Source organism: Pseudorca crassidens, chromosome 6 (assembly GCF_039906515.1).
Source record: "Pseudorca crassidens isolate mPseCra1 chromosome 6, mPseCra1.hap1, whole genome shotgun sequence".
In the NCBI taxonomy this organism is placed as follows: Eukaryota; Metazoa; Chordata; class Mammalia; order Artiodactyla; family Delphinidae; genus Pseudorca; species Pseudorca crassidens.
Window position 1 is genome coordinate 86,305,998 of NC_090301.1, and position 23,529 is coordinate 86,329,526.

The following is a 23,529-nucleotide window of genomic DNA, read 5'->3' on the forward strand; positions in this document are numbered from 1 at the left end:
CATTAAAAATAGATCTCAACTCAATTTTGATCCAGTTAATGCAACGGACACATTGGTGGGTCCACTAATCAGGAAGGAATTTGTATCTTAAATGAAGAGTTTATTAACCCAAATGTAACAAGGAGAATAAAATTTTTCTGTATTTGTCTCCCCTAGGCAACACTTTGCCCTATACTTCTCCTTACCTCTGCTTACCCAGAGCAGCACAACACATGAATTACACACATACACACACACACCCTCCCCTTATATGTGTGTGCACAGAATCACAATACTAAAGAGAATGGTTTGACCAAGTGAATGTTACTGCATTTTTGTATTCATCCATTCAATCTATCCATCCCTGAATATTTTTCAGTGCCTTCGGAGGATGGAATAATGAACAGAACACTCTCTGTCTTTACACAGCCTGTACGTAAATGGAGGAAACAAACACATAAAGACATTAACATGGAATGCAATGTCAGATGGTGATAGGTGCTGTGAGAAAATAAAGCATGGCAGGGAGATAGAAAGAGAGAGGTGTTGTCAGGGCAGACATTTGCTAGACAGTGGCATTGAGCAGAGACCCAAAGAAGTGAAGGCATGAGCCATACCAATACACAGGCAGAGCATCTCATCAGAGGAGTAGCAAATGGGAGTAAGTTGCATACCCTGGAGAAGCAGCAAGAAGGCCGGTGTGGCTGGCGTGAAATGATAAACAGGAAGTATGGCTGAGGATGAAACTGATAAGGTAGCCTGGGGGACAAAGCAGGTAGGACCCTATAGGTCACAGGAAGGGCAATAGATATTATTTTAAGTACGATTTTATTCTAAGTAATTGGAAATTATTGAGCAGGAAAGTGACTTAAAGTGATTTATGTTTTTAAATGATCTTTCTAGTTGCCATGTGGAGGTTATATGTAAGGGCGTCAGGAAAAGAAGCAGAGAGGCCAGTTAGGGGGCTGGTGAGATAGTCCAGGGAGAGATGATAGTGCTTGGGTAGGGTGGTAACAGTGGAAGTAACTGAGAGTGGTTGAATATAGAATATATTTTTAAGGTGGGATTTGTTGATGAGAGTAGAAGAGACAGAATAGCATGGAGGGTGACCCCGGCTGGCAAAGAACAGAGGTATTTCCTGAGGTCGAGAACACATGGAAGCCATTCCGAAGGCAAGGGTTGCTCTAGGTAAATGTGAGATGTCTACCAAACATCCTAGGAGATGTCAAATAGATGTTTGAACATGCAAGACTAGAGTTTCAAGGGTCTGGAGTTTGAAGCTGAAGTACTAAGTTTGGAAAGCTTGCAGATGGAATCTGAAGCCACAGGGCTGGAATATTTCAGCAATAGTGCTCAGTAGTCTGAAGGAGAAGGAAAAGAAAAGAGAAGTCCAAAGACTTAACATAGGAGTAGCCCAACACTGTGAGGCTGGTGGGAGGAGCAGGCTCTACCGAAGGAGCACCCATGGGCAGAAGACTTTCCACAAGAAGGATGAGAAATTGTAAATAAATAGCAATTCTAAAACCACTGAAAGATTTCATGTCCTGCTTCCTTTCTTTCCTACCCTCTTTTAGGCAATAACAAAGCAGAGCGAAGTAAGGTGATCTCTATCTACCAGAGATAGTTCACAGTCTCCTTGGAAGGTATTAAAATATTCAACCACTGAAATTACAGTTTGGGGATAAAGAAAAGAGAGGACTAATTCAGAATGAGGAAGACAGGGATGGATTTATGGAGTTGGTAACTTTGAGATGGAGGACTAAAAATGAATAGAAGTTTACAATATAGAGTAAGCTGGAGAAGAATATTCAAGGTGAAGGAAGCTTTACACAGTAGAACAAGATCAATGTAATTTCTTCCTCTTTCATATAGAAATAGATGTACTTCTATTGCATCCTATTACACTCCCTTCTGGATGCCAAGTGAAATATATATGAATGAGTGAATGAATGAATGAATAAATGAATAAGGGAATGTATAAAAGAAAGTGACTTTTATGTAAAGATTGTGCCACGGTCACTTGAGTATGAAAGAAATATATTTCAGTTTAGTTTGCATTAGTGCATTTTGGATGACTGACATGGCCAAATTTTGCTTAGCAAAGACTGATTATTTATATGTTGGGTTGACAATACTTTCTGGTTTTCCTTTGCCTGTCCTCATTTTATTAGAATTACACAGGGGTCTACAAAAGGAAAAGGGAATAAAATTCAAAGATGTCAAACTTTGCTACCTTAACCTTATTTGTGTACATTTTATGTTTTTAAAATAGAAAACTGTCCATGGAATTCAACTGCTCAAGCACACAACTTACTGCAATTATTCTGAAGTTAAAACTTTTATAGGTTGGGTTGTCTACTTACTTTACTTAGTAGGAACTTCACTGCAGTTAAAATTACTGTGAAATCAGTACTTTTATTTCTGTTTGAGTGATGAGACTAAGAAGAAAACTTGATACATAAAATTTATTCAGATATTTGATTGAATTAATTCTAAATGATTTAATAAAATTACCTTTTTAGCTCAAACAAATATGGACTAAAGTTGGAAATGTCATTCAGTGATCGATAAAAGTTGAAAGTTTCTTCTAGGGTGGAGAAGGTGTGGAAATTTTGAGTCACTCTGGATTTAAGTAAAATCTAGGAAAGAACAATGTACTTTTCCAGATATCAGCATAGATTTGTTAGAATCCCAGGTGGTAAGACTTCAATTTATTTGCATGAATGCATAGTTCAATAAGAAAAGATTCAAATTTAGTTGGAGTAAAACTGCTTAATGATTTCAAATATTACGTGTAATATATTAATATAACGGGTTTGAATATCTATAATGGAGTCTCTTTCATTTGGGTCTTAAGGGTGTTCTCACAGCAACTAATGCTGAGTGCTAGGTACATGCTGAAGCACCTAAGAGGAAAGCACTTTAGGTTAAAAGCACTTTCTCTTCTCAGCCTCGGGTTAAAAGCTATTTCAGGATTCTGTTAAAGGCATTCTTTGGTCCTCAGCTTCAGCTTAAAAGCTGCTTTGAAGAAAAGTGCTTTGAGGCAGGTAAAGGATTTTATAATAAACCATATTAAGAGCTGGGGAATCGTGTGGTTCTCTGGAAGTGTTGGCTAGCTCCATGGAGGTGTGGTACATACTCTGCGCAGGTTTGCCTGTTCCCTGTGGTCCACGGATTATTTTATGCAAAGAGACTGAAAAACATTTCCAGGAATATAATTGGAGAGAAGGGGTTATGAGCCCAAATTTAGTAGTCCATGATGCACACACTTCCGAAAACATTTTGTCTCTTTTGGGTTTCCAGTCAAACATGGTGTGTATTTCTTTTTCGGCCCTTACTGCAGAAAGCAACTATGCAGTAACGTTTCTAAAACACCTTATCCTGTCCCGAAGCTGTTCACAGAAATGAGTAAATAGATATCTCCCTGGGAGATGCACTTTGCATATTGCACATGAAGATGCAATATCAGTTTATTTCATACTCTTTATTTATATAACTTTCCCAGCTAACAGGGCCTCCCATGGGGGGATGGGCACACTTCAAGATAAAATGGAGTACCTCAGTTGGGTCTGCCTACTGAATTGGCAGAATCATGGTCACCACCCAGATGTCTAATTGCAGGTATTGATATTCGTTGGTGAAAACACAGTGACTTCAGAGGAATTTTGAGCCTGTGGAGGTCAATGGGAATTCTGAGAGATGGCAAAATGGTTCATGTAACCCAGTTGAGTCCCAGGGAGTAGATCTGAGTTCTGTTGAGGAAAGGGCCTCAGACAGTATGGAAAGAAGCTGTTTTCTCACTTTGTGAGATTCAATGCCTAAGCGCTATTACTTCAGGACCTAAAATACCAAGTGAAATATGCAGGTGGCTGGGGAGAAAAGCATTCTTCCTGTTTGCTCTGGAGACAGAGTGAACCCAGAAATGCAGTGGAACCAGAGGAATCAAAGCACTGTATGGCACCCAGAAGTTTTTGTAGGTTTGGAAACTCCTGGACAGTACCTAGGCAGTGAAGCAGGCATCGACTGGAAGATGCTGGCTGCCTGTGGCCTGGTGAGGTGCCTTCCTTGGCCAGTTTGTAGGCAATGGGGTATCAAAGAAGAAGAATCAAAGGAGAAGAACATGAGAAGGGCAGTTCTCCTCAGATGTGATACATTCCAGGTGCTCCCAGAAATAGCTAGGGAGAGCTTGGAAACAGAGACAGGCTGAATTGTTATGATTGTACAGGTGGGAGCCATGACTTGTGATAACTGTGCCTTAATGTCGGTGTTACTTCCCTCATATTCACAGGCTGCTGGGGCATGGCCCATTGAGGTTATACAGGAATTAAGTAAAATTAATTCCATAATATAGCTTTCTAATACAATCAGCCCTCCACATATGCAGGGATGCAGAACTGGCAAATACAGAGGAACGACTGTACTATGGCATTTTATATACTGGACTTGAGCATCCTCAAACTTTGTATCTGCTGGGGTCCTGGCACCAATCTTTTGTGGATAGTAAGGGACAACAATATATATTTCCACTGGTCTTTTAAAATGGAGCCAAGTTGGCAGGGTATGGACATGAAGGTTTTTTTTTTTTTTTTTTGATATAGAATACTTCTTCCTAGGCAGTGTCTAATTTTGAAGGAAGGAATCTCACATTATACATCTTCATGGGCCCAGTATCCAGCCCATCACTTACCACATGGTGGGTCTGGGTCTTCAATAAATGTTCATCAAATAAATAAAAATATATAATGGGTACTGAGTGAATAATAAAATTGCTTATAAAATAAAGAACAAGCTCCTTAGCCTGGCACTATGCAAGACACCTGCCACAACGACCTCTCATCGAACCCTCTACGTTTCATCGACGCCACCATTCCCCATGCTTTCCTACAATTGGGCACCTTGGATGGCTTACCCATTTCCTCACATATCCAAATGCTCTAAGTCAAGACTCAGCTTAAAGACAATAGAATAAAATAAATATTAATCTTACCCACACTTTTTCCACTTGTAATTTTCCCAAATCTACAACCTGAATGTCCCTGGAAGCATTTGACATATTATGCCATATTTGTTGTACGTTTTTCCCCCTCACTCACTTCTTGGGGGATTCTGATTTATGTAACTTTGTATCCTCTTAGAACACAGTGATTTACAGAATATGTATGAGTAGGCAATATGAAAAACCATCAAAGCATAAAGAAATGTAAGCACAGTTCTTTTTTTTTTTTTTTTGCAGTATGCGGGCCTCTCACTGTTGTGGCCTCTCCTGTTGCGGACCACAGGCTCCGGACGCGCAGGCCCAGCGGCCATGGCTCACAGGCCCAGCCGCTCCGCGGCATGTGGGATCCTCCCAGACTGGGGCACGAACCCGCGTCCCCTGCATCGGCAGGCGGACTCTCAACCACTGCGCCACCAGGGAAGCCCAAGCATAGTTCTTTATTCTCATCATTGGATACCGCATGCAATGCTACAAGCACAGTGTGAGGCACACAGAATGCTCAACATGTTGGCTTTTTTAATGCAATGTCACAAAAATCTCACCATATTTTATCTGGTTTGCAATTTTCAGAATACCTACTCTGCATTCAGGACAAGGTGCACTTGCAATATGTAATGCGATAATAAGAGTAGAATTAGGAGTATAAGAAGGGATAGTTATTACTTGCTACGCTGATTGTTTTTTACACGGTATCAACATTCCTAAAAGGCATTATCTGGAAAGTGTTAAGACAGAAAATTTCATTACCTTGCCCTAATTCACAAAAAATAAGTAGCAGAGCCAAGACTAGACTTCAAATCTACTTCAAAATTCAGCCATCTTTAGGGCTTAATGACTGCAATACATTGTTTCCCTGAGTAAAGGAGAATACATATAGCTCTTTCAAATAGCACAGGGAGAGTTTGTCACTACTATCTCATCACTTCACACCACATGTCTCCAGACCCAATAGGGAAAATAGTCTTTCATATATTTCATTATTTCAAGTGTTCTTTATGTACTTAAATATCACACAAAACTAAGTACAGTTTTGTATTCAAGTATCTCTTTTTCCCAAGAATGTATGGCATTGCTGCGTTTCTTGGTAGATATTCTTGGAGTCTAGGATTCTAGGCTGGTGATAATGGAGCCAACAGCCTGGGACCCTTGTCCAGCAGAGGCTGCCTCAACCACTCCTAGCCTCCAGATAGTGTGGCAAATGGATTAGCACAGACTCCTTCTAGCAGATCTCAGTTGAGTGTCTGCCATTTAGCTCAGTAGGCGAAACTGAAGCTCAATACACATATCCATGGCAGCTTCTCAGAATCAGAGAACTGCATCTGGGAGACAGAAGCCTCCTCTGGGCTTTTGGTAGTGCTCATACTATAATAACTGATTGTAGGAACAAATGGCTTTGGATTAGCACATGGAAGTATTTTCCACTAGAACTTTACGCAAAAGTACTTACTGCCTTCTCCAGAATTCCTCAGATTAGATGTCCCATCTCCTTAACTTTCTCCAATGTGCTATTTATTCTCTACCTTCTTTCTGGTCCTGGACCAGGGTTGTGGTCTTTGTTTCCCCCACTATCTACCTCCTACCGATCAGTCCCCTCTGAGGTCACAGTTCCCTGGCCAGGGTTTCTGCTTCCCATTCTGTCCTCCGCGATGCAGCATGGGACAGGCGTATATCTACTAATGTAGTGCCCTGGTATGTGGCACCGTATGGTCACATTTGGAAAGCTTATATTCCTACACTGCATAGCCACCCTTGAAATACTTTCTCCATACTACTGTGGCATCTTGAGTTGAACATAACCTCACACACAGATGTAATTGTCTCTCCTCCTGTGTGATGGACAGCTTATTTCTAGCCAATATTACTTTTCTTCAATATTATTCATTCATACTATAAACATGTGATCTTTCTGATTAAAGAGGTATGCATACAAGTGTGTACATGAATAAAAAAACCTTATGCTAGAGAATTTGAGACATCTGACATCATTGGGAATACTGCCTTTGATGAAGAGAGGATCTAACCTTGCTTTTTTTCCCCCTAAAATGTTTGACTTCTTCAACTGGTAATTATGTAAACAGATTTATAACCAAAAAGGGCTCTCAATTCTTCTTTTGACATGTTAATTGTTTCTAAAAAACATTAAGTGAGGTCCTGTCAAATTCTTTACATAATATTGAATGTTCTCCTATGCTAATTACTCTTTTTAAGATGGAAAAATTGTAACATGCTCAGGGCTCCAGTGCATTTGAAATGTAGAGTCAAAAAAGATGTAAATACAGTATCTCACTGTTCAGAGAAGGAATGTATGAAGTGGTTCAAACGATGAGGGAGTCTGGGTGAATAATGGCTTTTCTGAAATTTAGATTATTTGGAATATCAAGATACAAAGATATCCTCAAGACATTATTTTCAGACCATCTGCTTTCTTACTTCTCAGCCTCTAGTGCATCATAGATTCCACCGTTGTGAGGTTAACTGAGGCCAGTCCTCTTCCGCCTGCATCATTTCTTTTCCTTCTATGAGTTTGAGTTCCAAGTTCAAAGGGATAAGTTAGGAGTGATATATTCAAGTTAATGACCCTCACATGTGTTTAACTTGGATGACATCTCCTCTAAAATCCCCCTCCTGTCTAATATGGGTAGATAAGAAAATCATTAAAAAATTGGAGCTCAACAACTGCTGAAAGAGAATGAAAATTTCTCTCCTTTGCTCTTACATTTCTAAGGGAATTAAATCTTATGAAAATGTCAAACCTTGTAACAGCCTCTTAGATGACTATCTGCACAAGTTATCCATCACAACACAAAGCATGATTCAATGCCTGCATGCATCTCAGGAAGGCATGGAGTTAGGCAACTTTAGGTTACAATTTGGGGCAAAATTTCAGCAGTAAATATATAAAAAATTTTCTTATAAATATTGGCCAAATATAGACGACTTATTTTGCTTTAAAATTATAGTCTCCTTTATAATTTGATTATCTTACATGTCTGAACATATGTATCAGTATCCACTGACATTATTGTCAAATATATCTAAATTTCTTAGTCCCCTAATTTTAATTAACACTTGACATTGCTAAATATTTAGGGTATGCTAGCTGGGCACAATGTTTTAGTTTCTCTTTTTAAAATGTATAGGTGAAATGGGTACATGATATTTGGCTTTATATTCCTTCAACAAACCCCAACTTTATTATTATAGATTGATGTTCTCTATCAGTTAGCAATACAAAGTGCTTTGAATATTTTTTAACAGACTATCAAAGGTAAAAAATACTAGAGACAATTGAAAATAGAATGGAGTTAGGTTACAATATTTGATAGTAAAGGCACTGAACTCTCGGAAAAATCTAAGTTGACGAAGACGTGTATAAACAGATATTCCTTTCTTATAAACTTCTTTAAATTTCTCTGTATTCTTTTCTTTACTAGGCTTTTCCCCTAAGCTACTATAAATTGTGAAAATACATTTTCATAAAATTTTTTTTATTATATGAGTGTTGTTGATTTGAGGAGGGGGAGGAAAGTTTTCTTATTTCTCTTTTGTGTCTTTTTTTTTTTTTCCTGTGTGAGAAGAAAGTGTTCAGATCATCTTTTTAAATAGTGAAAATAATAATAACTGTTCCCAGGAGAATAAGACAGCAAAGAAGAGGTTTTGTTGGACTTATCTGTGATGAAGCACTTTGGTGCTTCGGTTTTTGCGAGTTGAAGAAAGAGATGTACACAACATTTCAACCCTTCTATTATGACAGTTTATGCTTCCTGTACAGCTTATCTAACTCCAATGCCTGGGAAATAGACACGATTACCACCTTATGGAATGCTGCTTAACTTTAAATGTTCCCTACAGACTAGAAACCCACTTCATCAAAATTTATCTCAGTTTCTCAGGAATTATTTCTTCTGTAAGCTTCTGAATATTCCTGTGCAATTTTAAAATTTAACCCAAGATTGCTTAGACATAACTATGATATAAAAAGACAGAAAAATTCCCACACTAAGGGAGTTTGTTCACAAGAGTTCCTGTGAAGGAGCTGTGTCCTATGCCCATGTACACTTTAATCACTCACTCTTTCAGCTGTTATCAATTTAAAACCAATGAAACTCCCATACTGAGTCCATTTGAGCAGTCAATTTTAATATCTCAAGGCATCTGTAGTTATTCTGAATTGGCTGCAAAAGCAGAACTAACAAGTTAAGCTCTAACCATAAGTCGACATCAGGCTGGTAAACCATTCATCAAACACAGACAGTTAGTCAATACTCCAGTATGAAAAACCAACTAGCATTTTTAAGAAGAGCAATATATTCATAATATGTTTGGCAGTCTGGTTTGCATTGCTTCCTTGATGGCTGTGCAGTTAACTTTCTAGTCAACAGGGTGCTTCTTGCACTGCCAAGGCAACGTGTTTGAGGGAAAACTGGTCAGTCTTCCCATGTTTGGGTAATATTTTTACACAAGAATAAAAGGGATGGAGGAATGTGCCTTTTGTGAATAAGAATCTAGAGAGTGTCTTAATAGTTGCTTTTTATAAGAAAACTCTTTCAACCATATGTTCTGGATCTTTGAGCACAGTCTCCACTTCAAATATTATGTCACTGTCAGGCCATGTGTCTCAATTTTGTGTTTGGAAAATATGGTTGCTTGAAATACCTCTTTCTCTCCCAGGAATGACTCCATGACAGGATTGCTGCCTCCCACAGAGAAAAGACAATGAAGAAGGAGGAGTATTCAAACAAGATCAAGGCAGTCATCACTTCAATCAAATTATTTCCAAATTTCAGGAGCTCTGGGGGCCTTGCGTGAGGGGGAGTGAAGGGTGTTTATGACATATAGCTGCCTATTCCCAGAACTCTTTTATGTACTTTTATTTTATCTTCAAAAAGAAAGGACATATTAAAGAGAAATATCTAAGGAGGAACAATGCTACATAAAGTTTATGTTTTCAGATCTGTTGCCCCAGAAAATGCTTTGATAAAACACACTTAGAGCTACATAGTCAATTTCAAAGGGAAGTTGGGAGATATACCTCTCCTTATTGCAATTTGACTAATACTGACACTCCAATTATGAATTGGAGTGTGAATATCCAATTATGAATATCCAAATTCTGATACGGCCTCTTGCCTCTTTCCCACAGAGGAAAATAGAATATGCTGGAATAGCACTTTTGCCACACAGAGTTATTTTTTTGATGACTAAATTTTACAGAGGCTGGTCAAATTTCAATGTCTATAATCAGATAGGGTAACAAGTCAAAAGAGATATTTTTATACTGAACAAAATTTGCCCCTCCCCCAAATAAAATGATACAGTTCTTTTTTTCTTTATGTTGGGAATTTGTGGAACATTGCTGATTTATAATAGAAATGAATTTGCGGGGAAAGATTTGTAGGCCAGACTGTCAGTGATGCTAAAGGAAATATTATAAAAGAACACTCTCTTAATCTTAGGATATGTCAAAATGAATTGTTGATATTAATATTTCCTGTACTTGTAGCAGCCCACACGTCTGCTGAACGTGGACCCTGATGAGGAGATGCAGGTTGGGAGAGCTCTGATATGTACCATCTTTAGAAACACATTCAACATACATGTAATGTGGACTCTCAGATCCCAATCATAGCATGAATACCTCCTTTCCCAAGCACTATGAAAAATTCAATTCATCTCACTACAAATGAAGCATTTATTCACACATTTGTTCAAATTATCAGTCTGCAGGTCAGGAAGAAATTCTGCTTTCTGCTCCCTCAATTATCCACCTCACCACAAAAAGAAATCAACGGCTAGTACTTTGTATAAGCAGTAGAATTATAAAAACGACAAAGGAGAAAGTGAAGCGCCAGCACTGGCTTTGGATACAGTTCGTATAGTCTACCGAGGCCCTGAAAAGCTAACAAGAATTAAGCTGAAGAATCTTCCACTGTCTGTGAGCTGGGTTTAGGAGTCATGAGGGAACTATGTGGTACGAGAACACCTGCTGGAAAACAGCAGGGTATCAATAATAAATGCTAACCTTTAAAAAGGGGATTCTTGTGAACACTGAGGAGAGCCCTGCATCTTTTTCTTCTCTTCAGGTGGTTTCATGGAGGAAAGATTTAGGATGTGATTAGAGGATTGAACGGGTCATAGACCACCTCTCCAGAGGGCAGTGCAGCAGCCTCCTGGCACAGGAAGGAAATATCACGTTGGCCTGACTTTTGGTCATCTGCAACTAGTTGAGGATATGCTTCAGAGAGCATATAAACTTGGGCTGGTGCAATGTCAGGGATGGGGAAGGGAGGTTTCCTAGCCTTTATACAGTCTACACACACACACACACACACACACACACACACACAATTTGAGTTAGAGCATGCTTAAAACATGGTTTATTATGAAACAAAACCTGTCTCTACCTGTTACTGTTTCCTTACTGGCACTCATGCTGATTTCTTCTTATTTTAAGGAAACTTGTCAGTCCTTAAACTGGAAGGCTTAAAGACAGTATTTTGAACTGGCACTAGGATTAGACTAATCCTGTAGGGCATGCCAAAACTCTGGACAATCTTTTAATGATAGATAGTCCATGGAATGAATAAAACCAGCATCTACTGCCAGGGCAAGAATTAACATGGGTTTTAGAGGCAATTGGCTAACAACAAAATACCAATATGCCGGTTTCAAATCAACTGGGTCTTATTCATTTTATATTCTCAGCATTTAGCATGCCTGTTACCAGGAATCCAGTCAGCTTTAAGGCTAAAGTCTATTATCTGGAACTTTCTTTTACTTAAAAAAAGACAAAGATCTTGAGAACTTTACTCAAAGGGAAAGTAATATAATTTAAAGGAAGAAAAAATAACAATAATAGAAAATATTATTTGCAGATATACAATATATATATAGTATATAAAATATAGTAGGTTATACCAGGAAATTACTGGTAAAACCATTTTGTATGTACTAAAAATCAAGTATATATAAGTCACCATCTCAAATAATATATTCTAACTAATCCTGTGTGAAAAGGTCTCCCTCCATAAGAAAATAAGTTCTTGAACCTCAGGGAAACCAATTTATTATTCTGGCTCATTCTTTTCCTGCTTACCTAATTCACTCCCATTTCTGGACCTCATTTTTCTCCTGTTGTTCTAAAGTTATTTTGATTTTAATATCTCATAATATCAGGATCATTTCCTCCTTGGATAACAAGCTTTTAAAAGACATGGGCTTAACCTGCTACCCAGGTGCACTTTTTTCTCAACATTTGTCACCTTTCATGGTGACCTGTATTTTATTATTGAACAAAAGCTATCTATGTGGTACTCTGTTACCAACACATTAGCTCCCAAGAGCCTTTAAATAACAGAAATTGCCTGGGAACTCTAAATGCAGAGGAACCAGGAAGCTTATAGGCCAAGATAAAGCAGCTTAAGGTTGGCTATTAATTTTGGCTAATATTAAATCATGACACAGCTCACACGTAAGGATCACAGTTCAATTATGAACCATAAAGAAGTTTAAAGAAAAGAAGATTTACAAGATATTTTTAAGCACATTAATGCATATTGTGGAAGTTGTGAGAGTATTTCAGGCCCCAGCAATGATAGACCCATGCCCCAGTATATAAATTCAAATATAATTATTCTTAGACTAACACTGATAAAGTGGCAAGTTGGAGCATACCTCTACTCAAAGGTATATTGCAGTGTTGCGCATATATTTTTTGCTTAAATTAATGATGTGACAGGTAGGTTACTTTGTCATACATTAGTTCTAACAAATTATTTTAAAAATACTTTCCTCTTAACGATTTTGCTATTCATAAACATAACTGTTGAACCTTTAGGGCTGACAACTTGTATCTGAAACTTGGATAGCAAAGCTTTCTTTACTTCTCAATATAATTGACATCTTTTACAAAAGTACTGTGATTTAAAAGACATTATTTTCTCATATGACAAAAACCTTAAATAATTAGTTGTGTGGGTAATTATTAAACATTCTAGCAATTAGATGACACCATGTAAATGGGTGTAGATAGGAAAGAAAATGAGCTCATGCCCATTTGTGTATAAAGAGCACCATGATAAAAATTACCAAAAAAGATAAACATGAGCCAACTGCGAATGATCTTTATACTTTCCTTAAAGTAAATGAGTTACTGCTGCCTTTCCTTGACACTTGTTTGGATTGATTTCTCATACACTAAAAGAATACTTGGGAGAATGGTTTCCTAGGGTCATCTTGGCCATGATTTCCTCCATAAACATAATTAAGAAAAGAAAGAAGCAGGAAAGAAAGGAAAGAAAGAAAGATGAAAACAAGGAAGCAAAGACAGAAGGAAGGAAGGGAGGGAGGGAGTTGCTGAATGGTTAAGATAATGGTTATCTAATGGTTAATGGGCACTGTGTGAGATTCTTTACATATATCATTTCATTTAAGTTTTATGATGTAAATTTTGTATATCAAGAAGTCGATAACCAAATATTAAATTATACAGCTGGTAAATGACAGGATCTACCTTTAAGCTTAGATTAGTCACATTCTAAAGCTGCTCTACTTTCAAATAAATTCAGTTTTCTTAATTGTAAAATAGAGTTGAAAATTTTCTATCACCACAAAAAATTCTATAAAGACTGATTCAGTTTATCCAGAGTATATAAGACATACTGTATCCAATGGAAATATTTGATATTTGAGACTGATGTGGTAGTCCCTATAGTCCAGCAAAAACATTTCATTGACAAGCTACCTCTACCCATGTATGCAGAGTTCCAGCTTATCTTGTTGGAGCCTCATTCTGTAATAAGAATGGACAACCACGGCCCACCAGATATTTGAGTCAAGTCACTAATGTGATGGAAATAGAATGAGAAAAATATATGAACGAAAGGAACCAGATGAAATCGATGATTCAAAGTAGAGAAAATTTTAAAATAAAAAAACCTAAAAGTACAAAACAACAAATTTTAATTTATATCCTTAGGTAAGTTAGAAAAAAATATAATCTATTGGGCTTCCCTGGTGGCGCAGTGGTTGAGAGTCCACCTGCTGATGCAGGGGATGCGGGTTTGTGCCCCGGTCCGGGAAGATCCCACATGCCGCGGAGCGGCTGGGCCCGTGAGCCATGGCTGCTGAGCCTGCGCGTTCGGAGCCTGTGCTGTGCAACGGGAGAGGCCACAACAGTGAGAGCCCCGCGTACCACACACACACACACACTATATATATATATATGTATAATCTATTTTCTGTTTTCTCACTTATTCAATTAATTAATGTTTATTGAGTGCTAAGTGCCATCCTCACTATTGGGAATGGGAGTAGCATGGTCAAACAAAATTTTTGCCCTCACAGTATGTGAGAGAGTGAGGTATGCAAGAAAGAACAGAGAATAAGAAAGACATCTAGAAAATTGAAAATATAATTGCTTAAGTAAAAATAAATTAATATAAAGGTGGAGGGGGGTGCTTCCCTGGTGGCACAAAGGTTAAGAATCCTCCTGCCAATGCAGGGGACACAGGTTCGAGCCCTGGTCCGGGAAGACCCCACATGCCACGGAGCAACTAAGCCTGTGTGCCACAACCACTGAGCCTGTGCTCTAGAGCCCGTGAGCCACAACTACTGAGCCCATGTGCCACAACTACTGAAGCCCGCGCACCTAGAGCCCGTGCTCCGCAACAAGAGAAGCCACCGCACTGAGAAGCCCACGCATTGCAACAAAGAGGAGTCCTCGTTCACCGCAACTAGAGAAAGCCTGTGTGCAGCAATGAAGACCCAACGCAGCCAAAAATAAATAAATAAATAAATGAAAATTAAAAAAAAAAAGGGGGGATCAAACTGAGAATTCTTTCAGAACATGAGAAAAATCAATCCTGATGATCTAACACTCACATCATAAAGATCACAAAAGAGGAAACAGAGAAAACTGATGGGAGAAACTTATTAACATAATAATAAAGAGAAAAAATTCCAGAGCCGAAGAGTCACTGTTCCTCAATTTGAGTGCCAAGCAGAATAAATTTTAAAAATTCTGCCAATATACATTATCTCTATTACAGAATCTCAAAGACAAACAAAGCCCAAAAAACAAAAAAAAAAAACCCTCAATGATTCTGAAAGAAAAGAAATTCAAAGTAACAAGAGTAAGAATGGAAGCTGCAACTCTATATTCTAGAGGCAATGGGATTTTATGCCCAACTAAACTATTGATTAAGTGTGCCTGCATCCTGAAGATATTTTTAGGCAGTCAAGTTCTCATGTTTCCTAAATGAGTCACTGGAGTTACATAGAAATAGAAGAAATTAAAGCAAGAAAGAAAAGGCATGTGATTCAGAAGACAGTGAATACAACTCAGAAGATCAGTGAAAGGAAATCACAGGGTGATAAATGTGAAGTCTGGAAAGCAACCAATACAAATGAAGTAGGATGGTGGAAGGACTTTAGAAAACATCCTGGGGTAAAAACCAGGGAGTCACAGACTAAAGTATATAGAATGTTTAATTGAGAGGATTAAAGCCTTTGAGGATGTACAGGCTCAGAAAGCAATAAAAAATAAAACTCTGGGGGAAAAAAAAAACATCTGTACAAGAAATTCACAATCCAAAAATATATCAAACTAAACAATAGCATGATTATAAGCAAATGATGAAGCATAAGCTTTAGAAATAAGAACATTATAATATGTGTGGCCGAAACGGCATAGCACTGGACCCATGGATAAGTTAATCCAATCTGGCAAATTACCTGGGGAAAAATTCCATAATATTTACATGATAAATATGAACTAAATGCTCATGAGTAACTGACTGGTTTTTTCACATTTAGATTCAAAATATGCGGGGGGCGGGGTGGGGGGTGGGAAATAGAAGACTTGATTGTGGTTGTGAAACAACATAAACTTACTAATATAACCTTCAAATGTAAAAGAAAGGAGAATCTTTTTCACCAGGATCAAGGTGCATTTCTCTTTGAGAGTCACAGGGTCATGATATTGTAAGAAAAGGGAAGGAGGTCTAGTACTTGGTGCTGCAGTAAGCGGCCTTACCTAATCATAATCATACGAAAGCTGTTTTTTTGGTTTTCTGCTTTTAGAGTCAAGCTATAAATAAGTCATAATTACAGAAACCAGTGAAATAATATAAAATTTCAAAACATAGAAGACTCAATAGCAAAGGCAGAGGAGATGAAAGGGCAAAGGACACTATGCTTCTCATCTTGCCAATGGATGCATTAAGTCTCAATTTTCTATGGTTAACAGAACAATAAATAGAGGTTCAAGTATGTTGGATGTTTCAGAGGAAGCCAACAGTAACAGCAAGACCGGCTATATTTGAGTATTTGGGGAAGAGAGGGCCAGGTAGATGAAGTCTAGTTTAATTAAGTCAGATTCATTGTAAAATAAATCTGAGGTAATGTCTAAGCTTTATAAATAAAGATATTAAAACATTACAGATAAGCAAGATATTGACAAAAATCTATACCCCAAATAACAATAACGTAAGATAGGGAGGCAGCCACCAGAAGAGCTGCGAACAGAAACCATTCCAAACGGTGCCCTGCAAGAAGGAAAACTGGGGTAAGGCAGGAAAACACTGCTTTTCATCATAAATCCTGGAGGCATACTATTTCATCCTCAGACTGGTTGTTTCCTCTACAATATACTGAGTAAAAAATACAAGTAGTGCAGCGTTACTCTCAATTTCTGCTAATATCATCCAGTATGGTTTTGTCCATACAAAGATGAAAGAAACCACTTTCTAAATATACAGTACTTTCTAACTCTATCATTTTGATATAAGGAAACACTAGTTGCTCCTAAAAAACCAACCAATTGTTATCTTTTCTAAAAATTGCACTGCCAAGTGTTTTCTGTTCTTGGATGTCAATGCTGCCATTTGAAAGATTACATAAGGTAGTTTGGTTGACGCTAAAGAGCTATAATCTCAGTTCCAAAAGCAAGTAGAGGACATGTATAAGCACACCTACCACCCTAAAATGTACCCTCTTCCCTATAATTTACATATTATACTGATTGGAGTTTTGTTTTCTATGAGAGGCTCAATGTAATAAACTCATACTTTTAAAAAGCTCTTGCCATTCCCTTGGCAAATGTGAAAGCACTTGGAGAAATTGAAAGCTTTTCAGAAGCTACCCCTGCAATGGCACAATGATTGCAACGCCCACCTGAGCTATTACGATTTCCTTCCACTGGGTGATCATTCAGAATTATCTGATGGCCCCTTTTTGGCATCACAATGTACCCTTCTCATTAGTCATATTAAAGAAATCAGAAAATGCAGCCCCATCAAGAGACTGTTTCCAGATCTAAAACCTGGCCAAAGAAATCACATATTGGCTGGGTCTCCGTGAGTCCTAAAAACAGGTTTTGAAGAAAGGCTTTGTGACTGAGCTTAGACTGTGTGATACTGGGACAGTTTTCTTTTCACATAAAGTACTTTGTGAATATAGTTCTGCTGGGCATTTAAAGTCCATAAAACACAGCCTTTCCTGCCCCACAGTGAGGGCTCAATAAAGGCTGGCTGAATTCAAAACTCAGGCCTCTCAGTCTGTTGGGAACACTACATAAAAGAGTAAACACTTTGAAAAGTGTCTGTGGCCTTGTCAAGCCCCACCCCCGCCCCCCAGGTATCAGGAAGCACACTTGTAAGATGCAAACTACCAAAGCTTTCCCAAACCTTGTAATGGAGGCCTTTATTCCACATGTGGAAAATTAGACAGTTTAAAGAATTTGATATATATTCTTTGGTCAAATGCACTGCAGAATAAATTTAAAGGCATTATCCCTCTTTCTAAATAATTCTTCTCTTGAAAGAGTTAAGTCATTTTACTTGGAGAAATTAAATATTTAACTGTTAATCATTAATTTATGTTATGTGAGTTTTCATAACCAATCAGAAACACTGATTTCATTGGTTTTTTCTAAGTCTTTGCCTTAGATATGCTAAGAAAATGGACTTAAAGTACTAAATTTGACTAGGCCTGCGTTTTTTAAAAATTGGTTTAATCCTTTCTACTCGGTTAAAAAAAAAAGTCTCAGAAGAAGCCTTACAAAAAATTCACAGTTAAAACTGAAACAAGCCCAAGAAGTGACTATATTTGCATAACTTGAACTGTATTTGGAAGAAAATTCCACTGAAGACAACAATGGAAGCTTATCAAATTGGAATTTCACATAGATTTTCCATAGCCCTACTAATGAATACTGACTCATTGGTCAGCTATGGTGAAAATGTAATGGAGCTCTAAGATAGGAAATGTATCATTGGAGTGTGTTCGGTGGTTCCATTACATCAGTATGAAAACTGCATCAGGCATCCGGTTTCTCTGCCGCTCTCTGAGACCAATTCTAGAGCACTATGGTTATTAATTCTTTAGCATTTTGACTGGGGCCAGACTGTGCCACTGAATTAAAACCCTTTTATTTTGCCACAGTCATGAAAAATTTGGACTTTATGTCACATTGGGATTGTTTGGGCTACTTATCTGGTTTTATATTTTGTCAGGATGGCAGGTAACATGCTACTGAATCCTTTCTAAGAAACTTTTAATCTAGGGGATAAATTCAAAGGCAGAATTGAAGGTACTACTGTATTACTATACGAAGTTGGATCTGTAGAGGACCAAATGCTGTCCACTGAAAAGGACACTTCAGACAGTAAAAGTCTGAGCTAAGACTGATTTAAAGCACGTTCTAGTTCTACTTGCAAATGCTTACATTCTAAGAATTTTCCATTCTATTAGTGATAGGTATGTTCATGCTGCATAAAAGTTCACCTTTCACAATTGGTTCAGAACGCTAGATGATTTTTGTGATATGTTCACCTCTTTTAAAATGGACTGAAATTGATAGGTCAAACAGTCTAAACTATTGAAATCATTCTCATTCTAAGTAGTGCTGAAAATATTATCTGCTTTGTCCTGTTCCTGAGAAATAATTGCATATTAAATCACTTTTTGATTTCTACAAGGATCAGTCTTTCAACTTTGTTCTCAAAGTTTATTTTAGGACTTTATTTTAGCCCCAATTCTTTTCAAATTCTTCCTTGTAATTTAACTTTCAGAATATATGCATCAGTTAGAAAATTTGAAAACCAGAGAGAATAATGGACTTGATGCATGTTTTCTTCTTAGGAAAATAATATATTTGCCTGTGTGATCTAAGTGATGATTTCCAGTGATAGAAATCTACATCACTGGTTTTATCTGTCCATCCATCCTTTCATCTATCTGGTACACTACCGGTCATAACGACAGTAATGAATAATAATGGCATTAATAATAGCAGAGGACATTTCTTGAATAATTATGTTCCAGAAACTCTGTTAAATCCTTTAAATGGATTATCTCATTTATTTGTTTTAGTGGTCCTCTCGGTGGTGGGTATAAGTATACCCATTTAACGGAAGAGGTATCTGAGGCTCAGAGATCATAACTTGTTCAATGTCCATATTAGTGAGTGGTAGAACCAAGGTCTGAATTCCAATTACAGTCTCTTGCCAGAGTGTTTTTTTATTCTGGTGGCTGAGCTGGTCTAGGATATTTTATATACTTTAGATATATTTGCAAAAGTACCTGCTTATTTCAGTTTAGATTGAGTTCTAGGTTCTCCAGCTCTCAAATCTGTAAGTTTTCATGACACTAGTTTATCTTGGACTTTCCTCCTAGCACTTTCTTCCTCGCACTTACTTCAGACTATGACTACATGATCAGACAACTTACAGTACAAATCAAGACTCATCTGAGAATGAAAAGGGCTGCTGTTACTAAGTATTCTGGGACGACAGGTATAACTAGGATTGTCCAGCCATGTGGGGACATGGGATCATTCTGATGGGCCACTAGGATATTTCTTCTCGGCTGCTGGTCCAGAGCCCAGATCCTCTGAGGGCAACACTAGGTGTTTTTTTTCAATGATCCTCTGAAACAACCTTTATTTTCTCAGGATTAGTTTTCTGGACAACTATTTTTTCCTCTGTTATAGAGCAGAACATTTAATAAGCAACCTAAAAAGACTAAAATATCTTAATACTCCTTTAGAGCTGAATAACTATGGACACAGAGGCACATTTATTTTTCACTGTTACAGTAAAAGTATAAAATGTTCTATACCTTTAATAAGTCCTTTTTCTTGCAGAGTTTTCAGGGAAGGTCTTCGGGTAATAAACTTCTTTAATCTGCTCTTAACTCGGTTTTTGTCGCTTGTATCAGAAGCACTATGATGCAGTCTGAACACTGGAGATTTAAAAAAAAGAGGCTTTCAGTAAATTTTTCCTTTATGATTATTACTTTATGCAAATATGAATAGAAAACAGTAGTTATGGGACAACTACCTGAATTAATAGCTCAGGCCCTTCTGTTTAGACAGGGCATAGGAGTAAAAATTTGTCCATATGAAAATATTAGCTCTGTTGCAACATGCATGTGTAATGAGAATGTGGTTAGCTCCATATTTTCACAATTTATCTCACATTCATTTCCTCATATTTACCACAATAATCTTTATCTGTATAATTCCACCTAACTGTATCCATACACAAAATTGTAGAAAAGTTAATCTAACTTAGAGATAAAAAAGCTCTGGTTGGGCTTCCCTGGTGGCGCAGTGGTTGAGAGTCCCCCTGCCAGTGCAGGGGACACGGGTTCGTGCCTTGGTCTGGGAAGATCCCACATGCCGCGGAGCGGCTGAGCCCGTGAGCCATGGCCGCTGAGCCTTGCGCGTCCGGAGCCTGTGCTCCGCAATGGGAGAGGCCACAGCAGTGAGAGGCCCGCATACCGCAAAAAAAAAAAAAAAAAAAAAGCTCTGGTTAATTTCAATTAATTGTGATTATATACTGCCTGTAGGAAATGTAGGCATTTTCAAAGATCCTGCTTGCCCAAATAATTTCATCAATTTTCTTTATCAAGTTAACCCAAAGTGATTTCTTTTTCAGAAAGCAGATATTTCTTACTCTTCCTATGTGTGTGAAATTACCTCTAGGTGAAATTCTGTAACACATATTGCCTCAAACTTTTGCCATGTCTTCATCAGTCCCCCATCCTCAGTTTCCTAGCCTCACTGTTATCTTCAAAGTTAGGTGTGCATCAAATTCATTTCCTAAGCAAATATTTGCTGAATGTCTACTGATTATCACATCCCATGCTAAACGCTGTGAATTCAATGATGAACGTAACACTTAAGGTCTGTACCTTCATTAAGCATGGAGTCTAAATACATTCAGGTTATCTTATTATTAATGACTTTATTAACTAACTTGTTAACAATGATTCTTATCATTAATAATTCCTGAAATGATAGGAATTTATTATCTGTATGACCTGAGATACAGATCGTAAGTGGGCCCTTCACTGTCTTAATCTAATTACTGACGTCATGTGAGGATTTGGGGCACTTAAGGAGGAACATAAAGGTTCTTTTCCTCTCAAATCATATTTTAGAATAAGCCAATCATTCAGTTGGGTTAATAATAATATGACTAAAATGTACTGACACCGTAATTTATGCTTGATATTCTCCTAAGCACCTAACATGATTTAACCTAATTCTACTGCAATGTAAGCTACATGTAGGCAGGGATTTTCATCTACTTTTACAAATGTTGTTCACTAATGTGTCCCTAATACCTCAAACACTGTTTAGAATTAGTAAGTGTTTAGTCAATATTTGTTGAATCAAATCTCAAATGACCTTTTGAAGTATATAAACTAATTCATCCATTTTAGAGATGAAGAAGCTAAGTCAGAGAGTCAAGCTAAGTAACTTGTCCAAGGTCCAGTTTGGATATGGGACCAGTCTCGGATTTTTATCTGGTATTCTGATGTATTGGAGTATTGGTGAAAGAATGGAAGGGGAAGGAAAACAGAAATATCAGGAGCTCACGTAGTCATTTCAAGTAGAATGGTTTTAATCAACTAAAATTTTTTAAGTAGCTATTGGGTGCAAAACACTTTACTAAGTTACAGCTGTAGGGGAGCTTCACTTGAGTCATTCTATCCTCTCCTGAGGAACTCAGAAGAGAAAAGAGAGAGACTTAGGAGGGAGCTGCAGCTGGAAGAAAATAAATTGCCTGAATTAGAGGATCTGAAGTCAAATTTTCCCAGTGGGGTCTCCAAGGAACCCGCAAAAGTGCCTAAGGGAGAGTGTATGCTTTAAAAATTCTGCCAGGCCTAGAGTGTGAGAAGCTTTCTTATAACTGGTCAAATAAGGACATTTTTGCAACCTCCTTCCTCTAGCTTTGACCACAAAGTAGTTATAAACTTGCGTTAGCAAAATGGGGAGTTGGAGTGAAGTGTTAGGCTAAGGAAAAGAAGAGGAAGACATCCTGCCCCCCTCCTAGCTAAGTGTAGAGTGGAGTTTTAATTTTAAATTAAGTTCAAAATTTTGATTATCACATGGGGTTATACACTATTAAATACTGAGTTGAGACAGTACTTGCTACTTATAAGACCATAATATCTTCTATTACCTCAAAGTAAGGTTCTCAATCTTAGTACTATTGATATTCTAGGCCCAAAAATTCTTTTTTGCAGGGAGTTGCTCTGTACAGGATAAGGATGTTGAGAAGCCTCCCTGGCCTCTACCCACAATATGTCAGTAGCACACTCTCCTCAGGTGTGACAATCAAAAATGTCTCCAGACATTGCTAACTGTCTTCTGGGGTTAGCAATGAGAGGGGGGAAAAGTGCTCCCTGCTGAGAATCATTCCCTTAAACTGAAGGGACAAGTTATAGGACCTGCTTCAGTTCTTGTTTATTGGTGGTGGAAGGGCTACTCCCACGCTGACAAAATGTAAAGCAACAGTGAAAAGCAAAAAAAAAAAAAAACCCTATTATTTTAATAATATATCTCTCTATAAGTAGCATGTATATAAAAATATATATGTAAAACATACATATCTGATCTATCATCTATCTATTGTTTATCTATCTGCTATCTGTTAATTAAATGAGCTGTTTATACAAGTACAACCACTCTCATGTGAGTGTGGTCAATGGGTCTATCACTTGAAAAGGTTGGGAAGCACTGCTGTAGACCAGAGCGTCCCAACTATTATACCTGACAGGATGGTTATATAGAGTGAGATTTACGGATGCCCTCAGCACTCTGTGTAATTGAGCAGGACCAAGGCAACCTGAGCCCCTGGGAAATTGTTGTTGGCTATGAGCAGTCTTATTTATTTGTTCCAGTGGGCTATGCAAATATTATCATTTTTTTTGTGCATTTGAACATAAAATGGTTTGAGGAGCACTGCTTTAGACCTGTGTTGTCCAATACGGTAGCCACTAGTCACTCAGGGCTATGGAATACTTGAAATGCAGCTTGTGCCGTAGGTTGAAATAATAATGTTTTGGATATTTTTGTTAAAAAATATATTGTTAAAATTAATATATTATTAAAACTTGTTACTTTAAAAAGTGTGGCTATGAGAAGATTTTAAATTACACACATAGCTCAGATATTTTTGGACAGTGCTGCTAGGTGATACACGCACACAGACACACAGACACACACACACACACACACACACACACACACACACATTGAC

The 23,529-nt window shown here is 37.7% G+C and overlaps 1 protein-coding gene across 1 annotated transcript in view; it reads right to left on the reverse strand.

Moving 5' to 3' along the window:
- Positions 1 to 23,529, reverse strand: part of ARHGAP15 (Rho GTPase activating protein 15) — a 624,143-nt gene that overhangs the window by 235,912 nt on the left and 364,702 nt on the right. Inside the window, exon 9 of the mRNA XM_067739897.1 lies at positions 20,096 to 20,218. Coding sequence (XP_067595998.1) covers positions 20,096 to 20,218 — 123 coding nt within the window. The remainder of the gene's footprint in view (positions 1 to 20,095; positions 20,219 to 23,529) is intronic.